The 18,796-nt window shown below is 32.6% G+C and overlaps 2 protein-coding genes across 6 annotated transcripts in view; both read left to right on the top strand.

Annotated features, from left to right (window-relative positions):
• The window catches only part of DCX-EMAP (Doublecortin-domain-containing echinoderm-microtubule-associated protein), a 50,540-nt gene extending 37,908 nt beyond the window's left edge, over window positions 1–12,632 (top strand). For 2 of the 5 annotated variants that reach the window (XM_088182223.1, XM_088182224.1), the window contains 15 exons: window positions 772–897; window positions 1,070–1,331; window positions 1,544–1,682; window positions 4,676–4,825; window positions 4,888–5,059; window positions 8,653–8,748; window positions 8,819–8,956; window positions 9,024–9,155; window positions 9,228–9,356; window positions 9,423–9,551; window positions 10,131–10,422; window positions 10,492–10,674; window positions 10,748–10,843; window positions 10,916–11,030; window positions 11,113–12,632. In XM_088182223.1, coding sequence (XP_088038349.1) covers window positions 772–897; window positions 1,070–1,331; window positions 1,544–1,682; window positions 4,676–4,825; window positions 4,888–5,059; window positions 8,653–8,748; window positions 8,819–8,956; window positions 9,024–9,155; window positions 9,228–9,356; window positions 9,423–9,551; window positions 10,131–10,422; window positions 10,492–10,674; window positions 10,748–10,843; window positions 10,916–11,030; window positions 11,113–11,266 — 2,313 coding nt within the window. In that variant the 3' untranslated portion in view covers window positions 11,267–12,632. Of the gene's footprint in view, window positions 1–771; window positions 898–1,069; window positions 1,341–1,543; window positions 1,683–4,675; window positions 4,826–4,887; window positions 5,060–8,652; window positions 8,749–8,818; window positions 8,957–9,023; window positions 9,156–9,227; window positions 9,357–9,422; window positions 9,552–10,130; window positions 10,423–10,491; window positions 10,675–10,735; window positions 10,844–10,915; window positions 11,031–11,112 lie in introns of all 5 variants that reach the window. The other 3 variants (XM_088182221.1, XM_088182222.1, XM_088182220.1) reach the window with 3 other exon arrangements.
• Window positions 12,633–14,955: 2,323 nt separating this feature from the next.
• Window positions 14,956–18,251, top strand: LOC148237146 (alpha-ketoglutarate-dependent dioxygenase alkB homolog 4). The gene is made up of 4 exons (XM_088183209.1): window positions 14,956–15,177; window positions 15,239–15,457; window positions 15,521–15,945; window positions 17,998–18,251. The coding sequence occupies exons 1-4, from the start codon at window positions 15,097–15,099 to the stop codon at window positions 18,209–18,211; spliced, it is 939 nt and encodes a 312-aa protein (XP_088039335.1). The 5' UTR covers window positions 14,956–15,096; the 3' UTR covers window positions 18,212–18,251.
• Window positions 18,252–18,796: the final 545 nt, after the last annotated feature.

Genomic DNA, 18,796 nt, shown 5'->3' with positions numbered 1-18,796 from the left:
CGGAGCCGACTGTCGAAGGCCATAAGACGTCATCCGCGAATGCATACAATACTTTTATATTTATTACAATCTTTAATATATATGTAGTCTAAACAAATTTAATACTATGTTAAAGATAAAAAAATATTATGTTAAAATATTTTTTTTACAGTATTGCTAATTTTAAATATTTAATTGCAATACATAATACGATGTGTAATTTTTTTTCAAAAAACTTTTGCTTATTGTATTTTTCAAGTATTTGACTGATTCTTGTATTAAAATATAACTTATTTAAGTATGTAAGTAAAACCTTATAATCAATAATAAACTGGTAAAATTTGCTCAAAATACTTATCTTAAAAGCTTCTAATTAGACTGATTTTAATACCTAGTATTCTCAAGGATTAATGATAAAGCAAAACCTTTGTGTTTTGTCTAAAAGTAGAAAAAGTAGTATTATGAGAAACTTTTTATACGTATATATATAAACTTGAATAATTTACCTTGTAACTCAAAAAGTTAAAGACATTTTAAAACACTGTAATTTAAACCTCTTTAAATACGTCTTGAGCTACAATTTTTTTGCCATGCCATACCTTCAATTACCCATGAATAAGCAAGTTTGCGGTAAACTGCTAGTGATTAATTGCTAGCGGTGAATTGCTAACGATAAATTTTCATCGACTTATGCTAAATTTTTGACAAACTTGTCATCTGTTTCTCAATTATGAACAATGAACACATTGATTCATGTTATACAATAAAAATATATTTTCTAAAATGTTTCAGTGTCGTGTCTTATTGAACCTCAGAACTACTCAGCCTTTTGAAGAAGTCTTGGAAGATTTGGGTCAAGTACTAAAAATGAACGGAGCCAAAAGGATGTTTGCTGTGAACGGACAAGAAGTATTGCCTGTTATTTATTTTTTTATTATAAAAGGCCATCAATTGCTATAAGATGATTTCTGCCAAAATTTAGAACTTTTTTAAAAAAATCTTTAAAGATACTTAAGTGATTCTTGGCCTTCGCCAAAATATTTATGCTTTCAGTTCAATCATATCGATTGGTTTCGCTATTTTTTCGCAGGTGAGAAGTTTTTCGCAGCTGCGTAACGAATTCGCCGAGGTGGAAACGTTTTACCTTGGTGTCGGCAGCATCGGAGGGGGAGGCGGTGGGGGAGGGGGTGGAGGAGTGGGAGACTCGCCACTACGGCGTTCCCGCTCCAGGGCCGGACTCGCCGTTGCGGCAGGACCCATCAACGACGACCCTCCGAGGAATAGAAGGGCACGAAGCAAAAGCAGGCCGAGGGTCCTGTACGCCCCTGAAAATGAAATTTTGAGAAATTCTGGTAACGACAGTAATACATTTATGCTATTTAAAACAGCGCTTTCCAAAATTTCGGAGCGAGTCTGACGATGATATATTTATTAAAAATAAAATAAATTTTATTTTTCGTTTCTTATTACGTTTACTTGTATTAAGCCTCAAACCAAAAATTATGGAAAACGCTACTCGATATAATAATTTTAAGCAATGTTTGAACTATTTATTATTTTGTAGATTATACTTTATTGGAGGTGCTGAAAGAAGAACCAATCCGAGTCACAATCAGAGGTCTCAGAAGAACTTTTTATCCTCCAATCCATCACGCTCCAGTTGACAATGCTCCTCCAGAAAAGAAATTGCAGCTAGAATGGGTGTATCCTTTTTAATTTTTTAATTGGAACATATTTTCTTATCATGCTTGAAATTTAAAATAAATTTTGTATTTAATCTAACAACTCATACACGAATAGTTTTTTAAGAAGGCATAGTCTAGGAACGTTTTTAATGGGGGGGCAGGTGAGAGCATTTGTCCCCTCCTTAAATGCATGTCATTTAAAGAAATAATATGAATCTTAATGAAATCAAAATATTAAAAAAAACTACTGACTGGCAAATTTTGCCCCCCACCCATAAAAAACTGAAATGATGTCTCTGACTCTAAACTAAAAATTATTGGGTTATCCCTCAAATAAAATCTAAAGAAAACAGTCTCGAATCTATAAAGTAAATATTTTGTAAAATATGTAATTTCAGTGAATTTATATCGGAATACGTTTTCACCGGTAGATATGTATATTATTATATAATGTATTTGGCAGGTTCTAGTAAAATCATATGATTTCAACTGCTTCATATATAGTAATATATAATATAAATTTACACATACACTTACAATAAATATAAGTTTTTCACTAATGAAGTCCAAATACATTTTTACCAGTAGATATATATTTTTACTAGCGAAACTGAAATGATATGCTGCACTTAAATGTCTATGAAACTCAATTTGACAGTTGGAAAACATACATTTGCTTTTCAAAACCAAACCTAACCTAATGTATGTAAAATTAATTATATTTAGAACTTTCATTAGGTTAAGTTCAAAATACAAACTAAGCCAACTCATCTCAATACAGATAAACGTTGCATCTCGCATATTCCTTCATGTTTGACTGTACTTAAAAACACGATAGCTATCATTACCGATATTATTACAAACCAGCGACGGAACGATTTTATTGCTTTTGACGTCGATTTTTGACTTCTGAGAAGTGATAATTGTTTTTTTGCGCTTTTCTATTGGGCAACATTCGGTTTAGATGTGCTTTATTCGATTTAAAAAATATGATAGCTCTCCTTATACTAAGAATTTCTGATATGTAGGGCCGCCGAGAGCAAACCCGGCCCCTGTAAAAATAATGATTCCGGGCCCCATGACAGAAAAAGCATTTTATTTACTTAATTTTTTTTAATAAATATTAATAGGTACGAGCTTATATTATTCTCGAGAAATTTTGTCAATTTTTACACTTTTTGAGAAATAAAAAACACAATTCTCTATTTGGGTTAACACAGTCAGTTCGAGAGCTATCGATTTCATTATTATTCATTATTGGGAAGGAGATGGCATCCTGTTTTTATTTTGAAGAAATTTATAGAAATTAAAATCATTACTTTTTTTTACATTTATCAATCAGAGTAATGATATATCGAACCTATATCCGTATTGTGTGCTTTAGATCTAATAGTAGGGGCGTAAATTCAAACTTGTATAGTTCTCGATAGTTCTCGAACTGACTGTGTTAACTCAAACATTTTTTTTATAGATAACGTATTCAAGGGAATTAAAAAAATGTAGACTACTGAAAAAAATCAGATTAAAAATTATTAGTAGAAATGTTTTTTTTTTATAAAACAGGGAAATGTTATTGCATAATAGCTAATTTAAAATTAGTCAAATAAAGGTTCATATGCATTTTAAACACTATAATTTATACCTCTTAAAATACATCTTGAGTTGAAATTTTTTTTAGCCTTGCCATACCGTTAATTAACACATTGCTTCTAGACGGTAAAATATGCTAGTGATCATTTGTAGGTTATAAATTATTTATGAGAATAATTGCCGCAACGGTAAACTGCTAGCGATTAATTGCTGGCGGTGAATTGCTAACGATAAATTTTCATTGACTTAATTTAATTATCAGGATAATGGTAAGTTTTTAATCAAGTTTTTGACACACTTGCCATCTCTTTTTTTAGATTTTCATTAAATAATTAAAATGTAATGGAGCAAAATCGTTCATAGTAATATATATTAACTGTAAGATATATAAACCAATTTATAGACATTGGTTTCAATTTGGTGCCTCACAACTTGATTTTGTATATCCCGTTGTAATGCATTAGGCTAACGCCTATCACATTAAGACGGAAGATTCACGATAAATATATAAACAAATTTAATTAGAGTGCGATGGATTAATTATTTTTTTAATGAATGTTTTTAGCGTGGTCTTAAAGAATAACTATATAAAAAAATAGATTGTTTAAACAAATATGCTATCTATATTATGATTAGATACAATACACAAAATGCTGTTTTGTATTTAAAATTTCAGACATTTCAACACATAAAACAAAATTTCATGACGTTAAAGCTCACCGTACAATTGTTTTTGTTGCTTCAGCAAATATATTCTCTGCTTTAAATGTAATATATATTATTAGATTTTATTTTATAATAAAAAAACACTGAAATTATTAATATTAATAAATAAAATACAACTTATTATTAAAAAATATTTTTATAATTAATTTATTCATATAAATGAGATAATAAACAAAAATAGTAATTTTAATTAATCAAGTGTTTTTTTAGGAAATTAAAAAAAATATTTAGCGCAGTTTTAGAACGTATGTGTATATTGTTAAATAATGTAAAATGATATATTTTGCTCTACCGGCACTTTTTGTGCTATGCGTTCATAATTTCGCACTTTGCGCTCGTAATTTCACTCAGTTTATTGTTATATTTTGTTGTTAGAGCTTTTATTAAAGGCATTTTTAAATACACAAGAAACTGAGCTTCTTCATATTTTTGAGGTTAGGATAATTAATTTATTATATTAAATTCAGATTTTTTTTAAAACAACAATAAAAGACAATTTTTTTTATTTGCATTGCTTGAATACGAAGCCTCAAATAATAATAATAATAATTGAGGAGTAGAAAACGCCTACTTGTTAGCTCCGCCTACTGTCGCATCCATTGCTTTTGATTGGTCAAAATGAAATATGTTTTTATGAGTCTAAAATTTTGATCATTTCTTTTGAAATATATTTTCCTCAACTAACTATATATTAGGTATGGATATAGAGGCACCGATACTCGCAGAAATTTATGGGTTTTGCCCACTGGAGAATTACTATATTTTGTTGCTGCAATAGCAGTCATGTACGACAGAGACGAAGAGGCACAGCGTCATTACATGGGACATACAGAGGACATACAATGGTAAAGAATAAATAAAATAATATTGTTTATCTTACAAAATATTTTATAAAATTTACTTTCAGTATGGAATTACATCCGTCTCGCGAATTAGTAGCTTCAGGACAAAGAGCAGGAAGAGGAAGAAAGACGCAAGCACATATCAGAATCTGGAGCACTGAAACTTTGCAGACTTTATATGTGTTCGGAATGGGAGAGTTTGAAGTCGGAGTGGCAGCTGTTGCATTTTCGCAATTGGTAAGATAATCTTACTTTATAAAAATTAATAGTATATGTATATTATTTTTTAATTCAAATATAGTGTATGTATTCCATTTTTTCTTCATATTTTTTATTGGTATATAACGCAATAAAAATATTATTTATTGCAAAATTATTAGTGACTATTGATTGTAAGCTGTGATAATAGTTTATAATCAATAAATTAGATGTCACTGTTTTACAGACTTTTCAAGTCGATTGTCTCACTGTTTACTTATAGGTTATTGATTGTGTTTACACAGTCACGCAACGGGAGATTTAAATAAAAATAATAATCTGAACTTAAAAATGATTTTTGAACAATGGAAACGATTTAAAAATATATTTTTGCAATATAATCATGATCTAAGATTTATTGCTTCTATTTTTATTGTCATTCTTTGATTTATGAATCATCAGTGAACGTTATTGAGTTTCTATGTAAACCATAATACAACTTATTAATATTTTCATTGAAAACTAAATAGCTACATTCATTCTAATGTATTCAATTATGATGTAAATGTCTTCAAAGTACAAATTCATACCGACCTTGCCCAACACTGCTTAAAATAGCAACTATTTTTTTACTCCCAAACGTAAAGATACTTTACTCAGATTTGTTTATTGCGTGTGTGCGTACGAAATTTTCTCTATTTTCGTACCCAAATTGACTCGACCCATATTTTTTATTATGTAAAAATTAATAAAAAAGTAATAAATAACCATTAAAATAACGATTATCGATGTACTTCTTGCAAAAAATAGGTCAGATCCAATTGTGACCCTAATTAGGGTCTGACGTGCTTGTGATGTATGCTTAAATAATTATCGAGGGTCGAGAGATGTTTCATTGAATCGCGTGTTTTTTTTTATTTATGGCTAAAATATATCTTAGATATTTTGTAAAAAAATCGGGACCAATATGAAACGAATTGTATATGCAAATAAATAATAAAAGAAAAGATTTATGTTACGCGGAGTAAAAAAATCGGGGTCAAGCTGGGACCGCCTATGATCGGTCGCGATATTTTCCAACGTCACGCAGGTTTGTTTTTTACTGTTTGTCAATATGTGGCGCGCGTTGAAATAAGTAAAAATACACAAACCACAGGAACTGTAAATTTAAAGATAATGGTCGTTGAGAGTTGAAACAGAGCAATGATTTAAAGAAATATCAAACTAGGAAGCTGAGATCTTCTTCTAAAGAGATGCTCTATTATAAATAATAGTATTTAAAACAATACTTATATTATTTTACATTTATTGTAAAGAGATTAGAAGGTTATGTACATAGAGTACAATGCTACAACTCTTAATTTATAAGCGGCTGCTTCGTCAGTTTCGGTGGATACTTAGCATAGCTCCGCTTAGTGCGAATTCCGATGAACACAGTATTTGTTCCAAGACGAAAGTATCTAATTGTGACATTCTGGATGCTTCAGAATGTCACAATTAGATGGATATGTATTCCGAATGAAAGTGTTTGATATATGCTATACTGTGTTTGGACCAAAGCGTCAATTTATGGGTGGAAACAGATTTTTTATTGTTTTCTTACCCTTTTAATAGAGTCTGCGTTTTAATTATAATTTGAACAACCAGTACTTGTATTTAGAGTTGGTATTAAAGTTCTCAATCGAATATTTAAATACTTGATTAATCAAATTATTCGTCAGATTTTTAACTAAATGGATATTCATAAAATACTCGTTTATACATCTCTAATGTAATTCAAAAAATCTTAGAATGAACCAATTTGTATATGTGCGCTACACATGTAGTTGTTTTTTCTTAATATATCCGAGCGACTATATTATATTTATTTTCAAGAGTCAGTGCGCAATAACATCATTTAATGCGTAATCATAATGTGCTCCTAAATTTCTGTTCTGTGATTGGTCGTTTTCAATGAATCGATTGATCTCACAGCAAATACGATATAAAAAAATCAATGGATTATCTTAGAAACACCTTTCTTACTCACCATATTCTTCAGACATTGATTCTAACGACTATCGTGTATTTAGATAACTGAAACAGTTTTTAGGTGCAAAAAATATTAAAAAAATGGATATAAAAAACGACTTTAAAGAATTAAAGACCTTATATGAAAAGTGTCAATGTCCACTTTTTTTTAAAAATTTGTTTTATCGTCGAAATTAGCTAAGCACACACGCACAGACATGTCCGACGGACACCAGAACAGATATGTCCGAGCTTTGCCACACACGCAAACTGTCTAAGCTCGGGCATCAGTTTTAATATTTAATACAAAAAAATGTATAAAAACAGTTGTCTGATGCCTCTTTCAAAAGAGCAAAATTTGTTATAATATGTGGTGGTTTTATCTGTTAAGAAGAAATTTCTCAAGAAAGGACAAACAAAAAGCGCACACACGTGCAAACGTGGTCCTCGGATCTGTCTGATCGATCCGTTCGTTTTGAGCACGGACAGCGTACAGACAAATCTGTGTCTTTTCTCGCCACACACGATCGGATTTGTCCGCCAGACATCCGCGACGGACAAATCCGTCAAATGTGTTTGCACGTGTATGTCCAGCTATTTTCTACGAGCTTCGTTATGAAAAAATCGTAAAACAACTATTGACACAAAATAATGAAGGCAAAAATATAACCACTTTTGGAAAAACAACCAAAGTCCAAACATTTTGTATGAAGAACTACCAATGTTTTGAATATTGGTGATCCATTAAATTAAACTGACTAAACAATGCATGTATAAATTTAAAACTTTAAATAAGAATAACAGTATGCCTACTTCCTTGAAATTTAGGTTAAAATAAATAATGAAATATTTTTTTTTATTTCTTATAAATATAAATAATTTTGTATAAAAAGATTTATACTCTTCGTTTTTGTTAAATGCGATTTGATCACAAGCACAAAAGTGTAATATAGAATAAAATAAAATGTGATGATATATGTATGTATAACTCTAAAAACTGTCGATCCTTAGCGACCCTTTTTTACACATGAGGAATGAGCAGCTTATATTACAAAAACGCCGCAAAAACGCAAGAGCAAACGCATCGCGTGCATACACAAAACAGATATTCTCTAGTGGGTGCATACCATAAATATTTTACATAACAAAATTTTGTTTTCTTAAATGTCAGTTTTATGTCATTCAAAGCATACATATGTCTTAGCAGATTTAATAAAAAATATAGACCATAAAAATATATTATATAACTAGTAGTAGGACGTTTTTCAATTTAGCTACGATCCAAATGCTTGACTTTTTATGTATGATAATTATTTAAGCAATTTTATTATTTACTTTATATTAAGAATGGTTATTAATATATATGTCAATGTCATAATACCTACATAATCACAAAAACTATACACCTTTCAGCCTAATTACTTCCCATGTTTTCAAACCATGTAGCACGTGAGCTTTTTACGTAACTTGAGACCTTTTAAGGGTCATAAATAAGTGGCAATCTGATCAGAAGATCTTGATTGTCTGGAGATACTATGTTATTCGAAAATCAATTCCTTAGAGTTTCATGTAAGCAATAAATGCTTTCAGTTAAATTCAATCTACTGCATTTTATATTTCAGAATGGTGGAAGCTACGTTTTGGCTGTAGATGGCGGACGCGAGAGTATCTTATCAGTATGGCAGTGGCAATGGGGTCACTTACTAGGCAAAGTTGCGGTAAGAATCAATACAATTTATATGTAAATTTTGAATACAAAAATTAATTATATTTATGCCTTAAACACAGACTCTTCAAGAAGAAATGGCAGGCGCTGCTTTCCATCCATTGGACGACAATTTACTTATAACTCACGGCAAAGGCCATCTTGCTTTCTGGAACCGAAGAAAAGATGGATTCTTTGAACGCACAGACATCATAAAACCTGTAAATATATTATATAATAAATCATATATTTTAATGAAAATATTAAGTTACTAAAAAATATGTGTAGCCTTCCAGAACAAACGTCACTAGTTTACAATTTGAACAAGATGGTGATGTTGTAACAGCTGATAGTGATGGGTTCATCACAATTTACAGTGTTGACAGTGATGGAGCATATTTCGTTAGAATGGAATTCGAAGTAAATATAATCATTATTATAGTCATAGTTTTTTGCTGCAGCGTTTAAAATATGCGTCTTTTTTTATATTAGGCTCACAATAAAGGAATCAGTTCCTTGATCATGCTATCAGAAGGAACGCTACTATCAGGTGGTGAGAAAGACAGAAAAATAGCTGCATGGGACTCTCTGCAGAATTATAAAAGAATTACAGATACTAAAGTAATCAAAAAAATACTTTTACCTATACTAATATCAGCAATAGTTTTAAGTAAATGTGTATTTTAGTTACCAGAATCGGCTGGAGGTGTTCGCAGCATTTATCCTCAACGTCCTGGTAGAAATGATGGCAATATATACGTAGGCACAACTAGGAACAATATAATGGAAGGATCGCTTCAGAGAAGATTTAATCAGGTGCATATTATTTATTTAACTCCAACAGGCAGAATATGGAATTTAATATCTAAAATATACGCAAGAAAAGTAGCTTTTACTTTTTGTCTTTCTAAATCAAACATAGCTTTGTTTTAAAAAAAAAATTTAAATTAATTGGAAGAAGTGGACGTGCGGAACGCATGTAACGCGCGCTCTTATCTCTCATTCACTCTCGTCACTTAACACGCGAGCGAGCGAAAGGGAATGTATCTCACCGTACGCGCCTGATTGGCACCTGTAAGTCAAACGGTCTTGTACCTTTTGCAGAATGCAAACCCTTATGGGTTGATTTATATTCCGATTTAACGGCTGCTGTGTTATTTTTGGGTATGACCCTAAGGTTTTTCTTTACATAGTGATTGTCGAGTGCATAACATGTCTGATATTGTATGTTAAATAATTGTTATTATGAAGACATTTATCAAATAATTATAAAGTAGAAGCTTCGCCACGCTTTCATTCGACTTGACCACAATCCAAATAAGTTTGGCCATTACTGATCTATATATATATAAATAGATCTTTCAAACAGCTCCATAACATTTTTTCTTTGATAAGGTTGTATTCGGTCATGGAAGACAATTACCTGGACTTGCTGTTCATCCTGATGATGAACTATTCGCCTCGGCCGGTCACGATAAGAGCGTCGCTCTTTGGAGAAGACATCAACTAGTCTGGTCTACCTTAGTCGGTTACGAATGCGTATCCCTAGCTTTTCATCCTTTGGGAGTCGCACTTGCAGCTGGCAGCTCTGAAGGACACTTGGTCATATTGGCTGCTGAAACTGGCGCAGCAGCAGCTACTATAAGAGTATGCGGCTCTCCTCTCAACTGCGTCGGATACAGTCCATGTAAGTTGCAGGTTCATAATAAATTCTTAGACCAGTCTAATTTTTCAAATTTAAAATTTAAAATTACAGCTGGTGATATGATAGCCATTGGTTCTCAGAACGGAAGCGTGTATCTATTTAGGGTCACAAGAGACGGATTCTCTTATAAAAAGTGTAATAAAATACGCGGAAATCAACCTTTGGTACAGTTAGATTGGAGTTCGGATGGAAACTACTTGCAGACTGTTACGGCAGATTACGATTTAGCATTCTGTAAGTCGTTTACAATACAACGATTCATGAAATTATTGACACTATATCAAAATAAATGAAGTTACTATTTTAGGGGATGTTAAATCTCTGTCGCCGGAAAAGAGTCCAGTCGCCATGAAGGACATAAAGTGGTACACTCACTTTTCAACAGTAGGGTTCTTAGTTTCTGGTAAGAGGAATTATTTATTTATTTATATTCCTTAAACTTGTTAATAATTTAGACGATTAAAATTTATTATAGGTATGTGGAACAATCGTTATTATCCAATGACGTCGCTAATAACAACGGCTAGTAGATCATCGGCTCACGATTTACTTATAAGTGGTGACGCAGATGGACATATTCGCCTTTTCAGGTATTTCATTGTTGTGATTCAATAGTTATTAATCATAGATTCCTTTTCTCTCTGCCTTTATTCATTACCCTTTTTTCAACAGATATCCCTGCGTAAGTCCCAAAGGGGAGTACAACGAACAGAAGGTGTACAGCGGTCAAGTGGCAAGTGCTAGATTCCTCTTCAACGACAGGTGTATAGTGACAAGCGGAGGCAGTGATGCTGCTCTGATGCTGTGGGAACTGGTCGAGGATTAGCAAACAGCCGAGAGATGGCGTCGTCGCCGCTCTGTGGATGCTTCTGCCTTTACTGTGTTGCACCTTACACTTTGAAGAAGTTGTACAAAAAATATATAAACCCACTTAAACGGACACTCCTTTGGAAGTTCCTAACGACACGAACCTCGAAACTGAGACACAACAGAACCGAATCATTATAATATTAGAGTCGTCTGCTACAGGGCTCAAAATAAAACATGTAACAAACTAGTGCTATTGTTTGTATTCCGCGAAGCTGTGTTCCGGTTTGCTCCGGTCCATTCCGAGCCCTACTACTATGACAAGCCAAAGTTCATAATTTAACAGTATGAATTTTTTCGACAATGGTCTGTCTTAGTATCGGCGAATGAACATGTAGTACATACATATGTTTGTACTAGAAGTTATTTAAAATCCAAGATTGCGGGACATGATTGGATATTTTTTTTATCTACAAACTGAGACATAGTTTCAGCTTTTAATTCATCGTGAAGCAATATGCCCATTAGAAAACATTTTTGTACTTTATATATAAAAAATAACTTATTCTTTTCGTCTCTTTGGTCTTTTTGATAATGAAATAATGGCACTATCACGATTAGAAAAATGTAGAGAACGAGGATTTATTCGAATGATCATCCAAATTAGTAGTGAAAAATCTATTTAAGTAGAAATAAAATTAATATATTCATAAAAAAAATGCACAAAACATATAAATTTGATTCCATCGTAAGTAAATTAAATCAAAAATTGCCGAATATATTATAATTAGCCATGTGAATAGTTATAGTGTTTAAAAAAGAAGTTTACAAACATGTAAAACTGCCAATAGAATAGATTTTTTAGGAATTATAATAAATTAATAATAATTAAATATACATATATACAAATATTTATTGGAATTATGTTTTTCTGTGTAATATTAATATTATAATAAAAATACGAATATTGTTCGCCGTTTAATGTATATATTTTGTTACCTTTGTTGCTTAAAGTGTATTATTTTAGGATAGTCCATCTTTCATGAATAGATTTTAATGTGCCTTTTTAGAATAAACTACATAATAAGTATAATACTATTATTGTAATTATTATATTATATTGCAAAACGATGTTTTATAAATTTTCTAGAACAGTGTGTTGAAAACATATATCGAATCTGGCTTATTAGGCGTCCAAATGTTTATTTATTTTTAGTTTTTATGTGAAATTTTAAAACTTGTAATAAATTGGAATTCAAATCAATAATATAAATATACACATTATGTGAATGTATTATCAATATATATATATATAAATCTAATATAACTATTATATACATATAAGTCACAAGCACACAACAAATTTTATCTTCTCACAAAAATAAATCTTCCGGCAACATAGAATTCATATTATATTTTTTCTTTATTACTGGAAATATATTATATTAAAAAATCTTTCAAAAGAATTTCATTTAATGTTATGTAAAAAACATACCAAAATTTGCACTAAACATTTAATAAACGTAAAATGCTAGAGTAAGATATTTTTGGATAAAATTTAATAGTAATGTTATAGCGACCATACACAGATGGGTCCACTTTTAAAAGGGTCATTGTCTCAAACCCTAAAACTCCGTTAGTGAGTGTGACGAAAAACGATAATGTATTGCCAATGGAGACAAATCGAAAAGACAACACATATCACGAGTTCACAGTAACTATCCTCAGTCGTTAAGAGAATCTTTTTGTGACGAAACGGTCACGGATATCATAAATCACATCCATCCGTGATCCTTTCCGAAAAATTTAAAAGACATTGGACGAGCGAATGTCGCTTTCTAAAGGCGTAGACGATTTCGCCGTTCTGCGAAGCGACTGCAGCGATTGGCTGGAAGATCGCTGCACATATGCAATTTCCCAGCAAGCTTTTAACCCTTAAAGTATATAAGTCTGGACTCCGATGAGGAGAGAGCAGAGAGCGAGACAGTCAGAGAGGCAAACAGTCAGGGTTAGACAGTGAGGAGACACCAGCAGCCACTTAGAGTCACTAGCAGCCACCCGATGGGACAGACACGAAGATCACATCAGGAACTCAAGAATAATTACGAACAACCAGCGTCAAGAATAATTACCTCCTGACACCCGCCGCACGCAGCTACAAGAGCCCTAATGATCATCCACGGGCATCATCACCTGCGTCAGCTTCTCCGCCGTTTGGAGGAAACGTCTCACAAATAATCGTCCGATGCGCTCATGTAAATATATTAATAAAAGATCTTACTAAATTCACACCAGAGTCTCATTGGCCGCGAGGTCAACCTAGTCACCTAGAGTCAAACCCCCTAAAATGTAATTTCAACAAATTTAATGTAATATGGCATCCATAGTACATCGAATAGATAAACGTATGCGTTTTGAACAGGGCTGTGGAGTCGGAGTTTTGGCCGGAGTTGGAGTCCGAGTCGTGAAAAATGAGCGACTCTGAGCATTTTTTTAAATTATTAAATTTATGAATTTTTAATTGCATAATAATGAATGTGTATAGCGTATGAATATTAAACGTGTAGAAAAACATCAAAAATACCTGATAAAATTAAACTTTTTTGAGTCGGAGTCGGAGTGGAGTCGTGTTTTTTTTTTAACAACTCCACAGCCCTGGTTTTGAATCTGTACGGCGTTAAAAAATTACACATGATTGCTAAAAACTAATTTTTGAAACTTGTTTTGGTTTGTGGCGGCGTTCTGACAGTTCCCAGTGTTGCCACACCACCACTCAACTTGAGGAGCGGGTGGTTTTTAACAACTGGCAATATACACACTATCTCTCTTTCTCTCGCCATGAGCTAAGTCTAGCATGCTGCGTCCCCGCCAGCTCTCCAAAAAAGGTCGTTTAATTAAGTAGCCATCAAAAACCACATGCGCTACAGGTTTAGTGTAAACTGATTTTTATGCAATTTTTAGTGCTGATTCTATGCTGATAATGACTAATCACCTAAGGTTATTTCACATAAGGAATATAAAAGATTAAAAAATGACACAAAATGAAATTTTAAGATATTTGTTTTAATGTTGACATTTAATATATACCAGAGATACATGAATATGAAAACTAAAATCATTAAAAAAGTTTTTAATAGCTAAAAAAATACAAGTTCTTACAGCAACCAGGCGCGTCCATAAATACTTTCCCTTCGCTCGCTCGCATGTTAAGTGACGAGAGTGAGTGAGAGATAAGGGCGTGCGTTACATGCGTTCCGCACGCCCTTATCTGTTTTGATAAGTGATTTATGTTTTTTACGCCCTCTTATTGACCAAAATTTGCTTTGAATAAATCATGTATTTGAAAAACATGCTTATATCAAAGCTATGTAATATAGTTCTACCGGTAATGATAGCTATCATATTAAATGCAGTCAAACGTGGAGGAATATGCAAGATGCAACGTCTGTCTGTATTTTGTACTTGACCTAATGAAACTTGTATAGCCATAATTATTTGAAAAACTTTCGTTAAGTTAGGTTTGGGTTTAACAGTAAATGTACGTTTCGCAACTGTCAAATTGAGTTCCTATCTGCACCTGTCAGTTAAATTATATGAAATTTACTGTGTAAATTTACGTCATTTTGACTGATACGGTAGTTCTAGTGTAGCAAATAAAAAAAGAAATGTTAAATTTATTGTAATTTTATTTCATGGCCGACTTTCGTTGTGCTTTGACAGTAAACGTCAAATTATAACCTATTATCCGCACGGTTGCGTCAGATTTGTCGCGAATGAGTATTTTATACCGTATATTTTTGACTTAGCGTTTTATACGACATTACTTAGATAGTTTACCGTAAAAGAGACATGTCTGCGTGTGGATGCAAAGGGTGCCGCACATGTCTCATATGTGAGAGAGATAACGGACGTCGGTCTCCCGATTTTAACGTACGTATACTGTAGCCATTGTTCTCGGAATTCGATAAGATTAGACATGGACGGATTTCAGAAGGAGAATAGCTACGTCTATTGCCCGATTTGTAATTTGGCATGGAAAGGATGGGACGCCGAATCGTACAAGAGCCATCCTCACCACGAAGGAGAGTCCATATCTCTCCCGGGCGTGTTTATCCAATTCGACTTTTTGTCCGAAAGAGAAGAGGCGATGTTGATGAAAGGCGTCGACGAAATGCCGTGGGATCTTTCTCAGAGCGGGAGGAGAAAGCAGGTATTGTTTCGTTGTTCTTTATTATTGTTTTAAATAAGGTATATCGTTGTTATTCTAATGCAGAACTTTGGACCCAAAACCAACTTCAAGAAGAAAAAGCTTCGAATCGGCGAATTCAAAGGGTTCCCGGAGTTCTCCAGGTTCGTGCAGGAGAAGTTTCAACACTTGCCGCTGCTCGGAAACTACCGCATCATCGAGCAGTGCTCGCTGGAGTACGAGCCCAACAGGGGCGCCTCCATAGATCCGCACATCGACGACTGCTGGGTGTGGGGCGAGCGCATCGTCACCGTCAACTGCCTCTCCGACTCCGTACTGACAATGACGCCTTACAAGGGAGATCCTAGTAGATATAACCTCACCGACTGCTCGTCCTATAATAGGGTTGTGAACGAAATTGGACATTATATAGACGAATCGAATTTAGCGCCGTTTGAATACTCCAAAGAAAACCAACAGTCTGATATAGTAATTAGGATACCGATGCCAAGGTAATTATAATTGTTCATTATTTTTTTATTTATTCTAAACCTCACAAACCTCTAAACTTAAAAATTTGTTTATCAGCGGAGCACTACCATAATGTTTTCATACAAATAACATTCTAATTATGAAATGGTACTTGATTTTGCACTCAAAAAATGGATGTATACTTAATGATATATTGACCCTGACATGATTATAAATGATTATGGAAAATGCAAAAAAAGTTTTATATTGTGTCGGTGATGTTTGTTTTGATGTAATAAGTTATTTTGATTTCTAACTGATATTAAAAAAAAATTAGACACATTAGATTATGCATTTAGTGATTATAATATAATTAAAATATCAATCAATCGTCATAGATAAGGTTTACCTAGATATTCCTAATCTAATGGATGAATATTGTGATGATTAATTAAAATCAAGCTAAGTCGTACATATTAGATATTGAAAGTTCTCTAATGTACTACTTAACTCATAGAGAATATCTTGTATCAAAAAAAGATGTTACGCAAAGTCGTTTTATCCATCAATGAGTCAGAAAGATCCATTCGTCTGCAAAGCGGGTTTAACTCTGGATTATGGAAGTACTGCTGGACCCGTTATTAAAACTTCATTACTTCTATAATATTTAGTGGTCTTCACTGGGATTAATGGTTTTACTTCGTTTAAGATCCTCGTTCTATTTGTTATGTATGTTCCACAACAAAATAAATATCGCACCTGTTGCTTTTGACTCTTCTAGCACTCGCAAAATCAAGGACATTCTTCGCGCGCTTGTCGCAATAAGGACATAGGGTATGTGCTCTTGTTTACAAACTAAATAGAAGGTCATTTAATACATATAAATGCGAACAAAAAGTTTGATTTGCTGATTTCGTTAAATTCACAAAATACAGTTGAAAGAACCTAATCTCAAATTTTGTCTAGTCCCCCCTATAACGAAGTCCCAATCTCTACGCTATAGAGGGGTCGACTGTAAGTCTACTAATGAAATTTATCACACTAAAAGGGTACAAATCAGCACTATTTGTAAAGTGCAAAAATTTCAACGACAAAATATCTATCCCTTGCATGGAATATACCAGTATGTTAGAATATTTGGTCGAACAGATTCATTATTATAGCGACAAAGCTTTCATTTCTCCCACTGTTGTCAGACCCCATTTATTCACTCTTTAATGAGTAGAAAAGGATTTCGACTCGATATATGTTGTGCATATATCGATTATTCTCAACGACAATTGGCTGCCATAATTCTTTAGTAAAAAATAAATCGAAGTACGCAATTGTCAATGCGTCAGTTGGTGACAGATGTTTTGCCTCTAGGAGTTCTTTAAATTATGGTAAATGAGGTATATTGGTAAAAGCTTAATTCAAAAACAATGCGACAAATGCTTCTTCAATTTCAGGTTCGTTATCAAAGTCATATAAGAAGTGATCACTTGGGAGTTGATTGTTATCGATATAACTTTTAGAATCGGCAGAGCTGCTGATTCTTCGAGCTCTAATATTTCACTTTCAATACTTTAATTATCTGCTATCATTGTGAAGGCTTAAAATAAATTTAATAATTTTACAAAAACGATGGAAAAACGTTCTCATTTAAGACACACGCCATCCGTGCAAAAAATGCAACTGAAATGAATTATATAATAATCGATACAACCTCTAAATGTTCTTTATTACTGCTAAAAAATTCTGAATCTTGTAGTGCATCTTGTTTGCACGATCATGATAGCATTCAAACTTCTGTTCCATGCGTACGCACATAAAGTATGGCACTGCATATACGCACACAAATTTTAAAAAACATCGTAGCAGCAAAGGGTTAATATATAATTCTTTTTTTATCTAAATCTTGCATATCACTCACTATAATAATTGAAAATATCTTTTTAATGGCATTTGAAATACAAATGACGCATAAATGCGTCAACGGCTCCTAACATTGTTTATGAAAAAAATGGGACATTTCATTCTATGATTCTTAATTTGCATAATGAAATGAGGTTTATCCTACAACACTTACGAGAAATTTCATTTTTATCTTTCAGACGCTCAATAATCGTACTTTACGGCGAAGCTAGATACACGTGGGAACACTGTGTTTTGAGAGAAGACATACCAGAAAGGAGGGTATGTTTAGCTTACAGAGAATTCACACCGCCGTTTTTGCCAGGCGGCGAATTAGAGAACGAAGGGAGCGAAATACTGGATACTGCCAACTCTTACTGGAATCATCTGTACGTCAGCAAAGCGATTCATTAAACTCGATATTTTTTATACATAAAATGGTCAATTAGTAAAATTTACTTCTTTTACCTATATTTAATAGTAGTTAACCATCCTGATTTATATTAATTACGCAATACTTACCGTTTAATCGATTTTATAGTTTTTTAACAATTTATCCCGTTAAGTTAAAACTGTTCATATGATGTGCATTTTTTATATTATATACTGTGATATAATTGTGTATTGATTTTAATAATTGAACATTTTTACGCATAAAACAAGATGGACTGGAAACAACTGAGGATGAGACTTGTAACTTTGGTAAATTATTTTTTTGAGATATTTTACAAATAGTTATGGAATGCAAATTTAATTTGCAGATGTTATACGTCATATATATTTCAGTCTTATCGAACCACCGTGTATTTTATAACTAAGCTTTGTGTATATTTTTGCTGGCGTTGTGATTTTGTGATTCTTATTGTTTGATAGAAATTTAGATCTCATATTAAGATTTAGCTCTTTGTCAATTTATCATTAATATATGAAAAATTCAACTGAGTTGAACATCAAAACAACTTGTAGTTTTCAGTTTTATTATTTATTAGAAAAAACTAA

This window comes from Plectrocnemia conspersa, unplaced genomic scaffold (assembly GCF_051122295.1).
Source record: "Plectrocnemia conspersa isolate PC_06_02 unplaced genomic scaffold, ASM5112229v1 ptg000003l, whole genome shotgun sequence".
Taxonomy (NCBI): Eukaryota; Metazoa; Arthropoda; class Insecta; order Trichoptera; family Polycentropodidae; genus Plectrocnemia; species Plectrocnemia conspersa.
Note: the sequence above shows the minus strand (reverse complement) of the source record. Positions and strands in the feature narration are given on the sequence as shown.

Excerpts from the sequence above, each read along its gene's own strand:
- LOC148237146 (XM_088183209.1), top strand. The coding sequence starts at position 15,097 with ATGTCTGCGTGTGGATGCAAAGGGTGCCGCACATGTCTCATATGTGAG. Across the intron at positions 15,178-15,238 it reads GTCGGTCTCCCGATTTTAAC|AAGGAGAATAGCTACGTCTA; the intron begins GTACGTATACTG and ends GACGGATTTCAG. Across the intron at positions 15,946-17,997 it reads ATTAGGATACCGATGCCAAG|ACGCTCAATAATCGTACTTT; the intron begins GTAATTATAATT and ends TTTATCTTTCAG.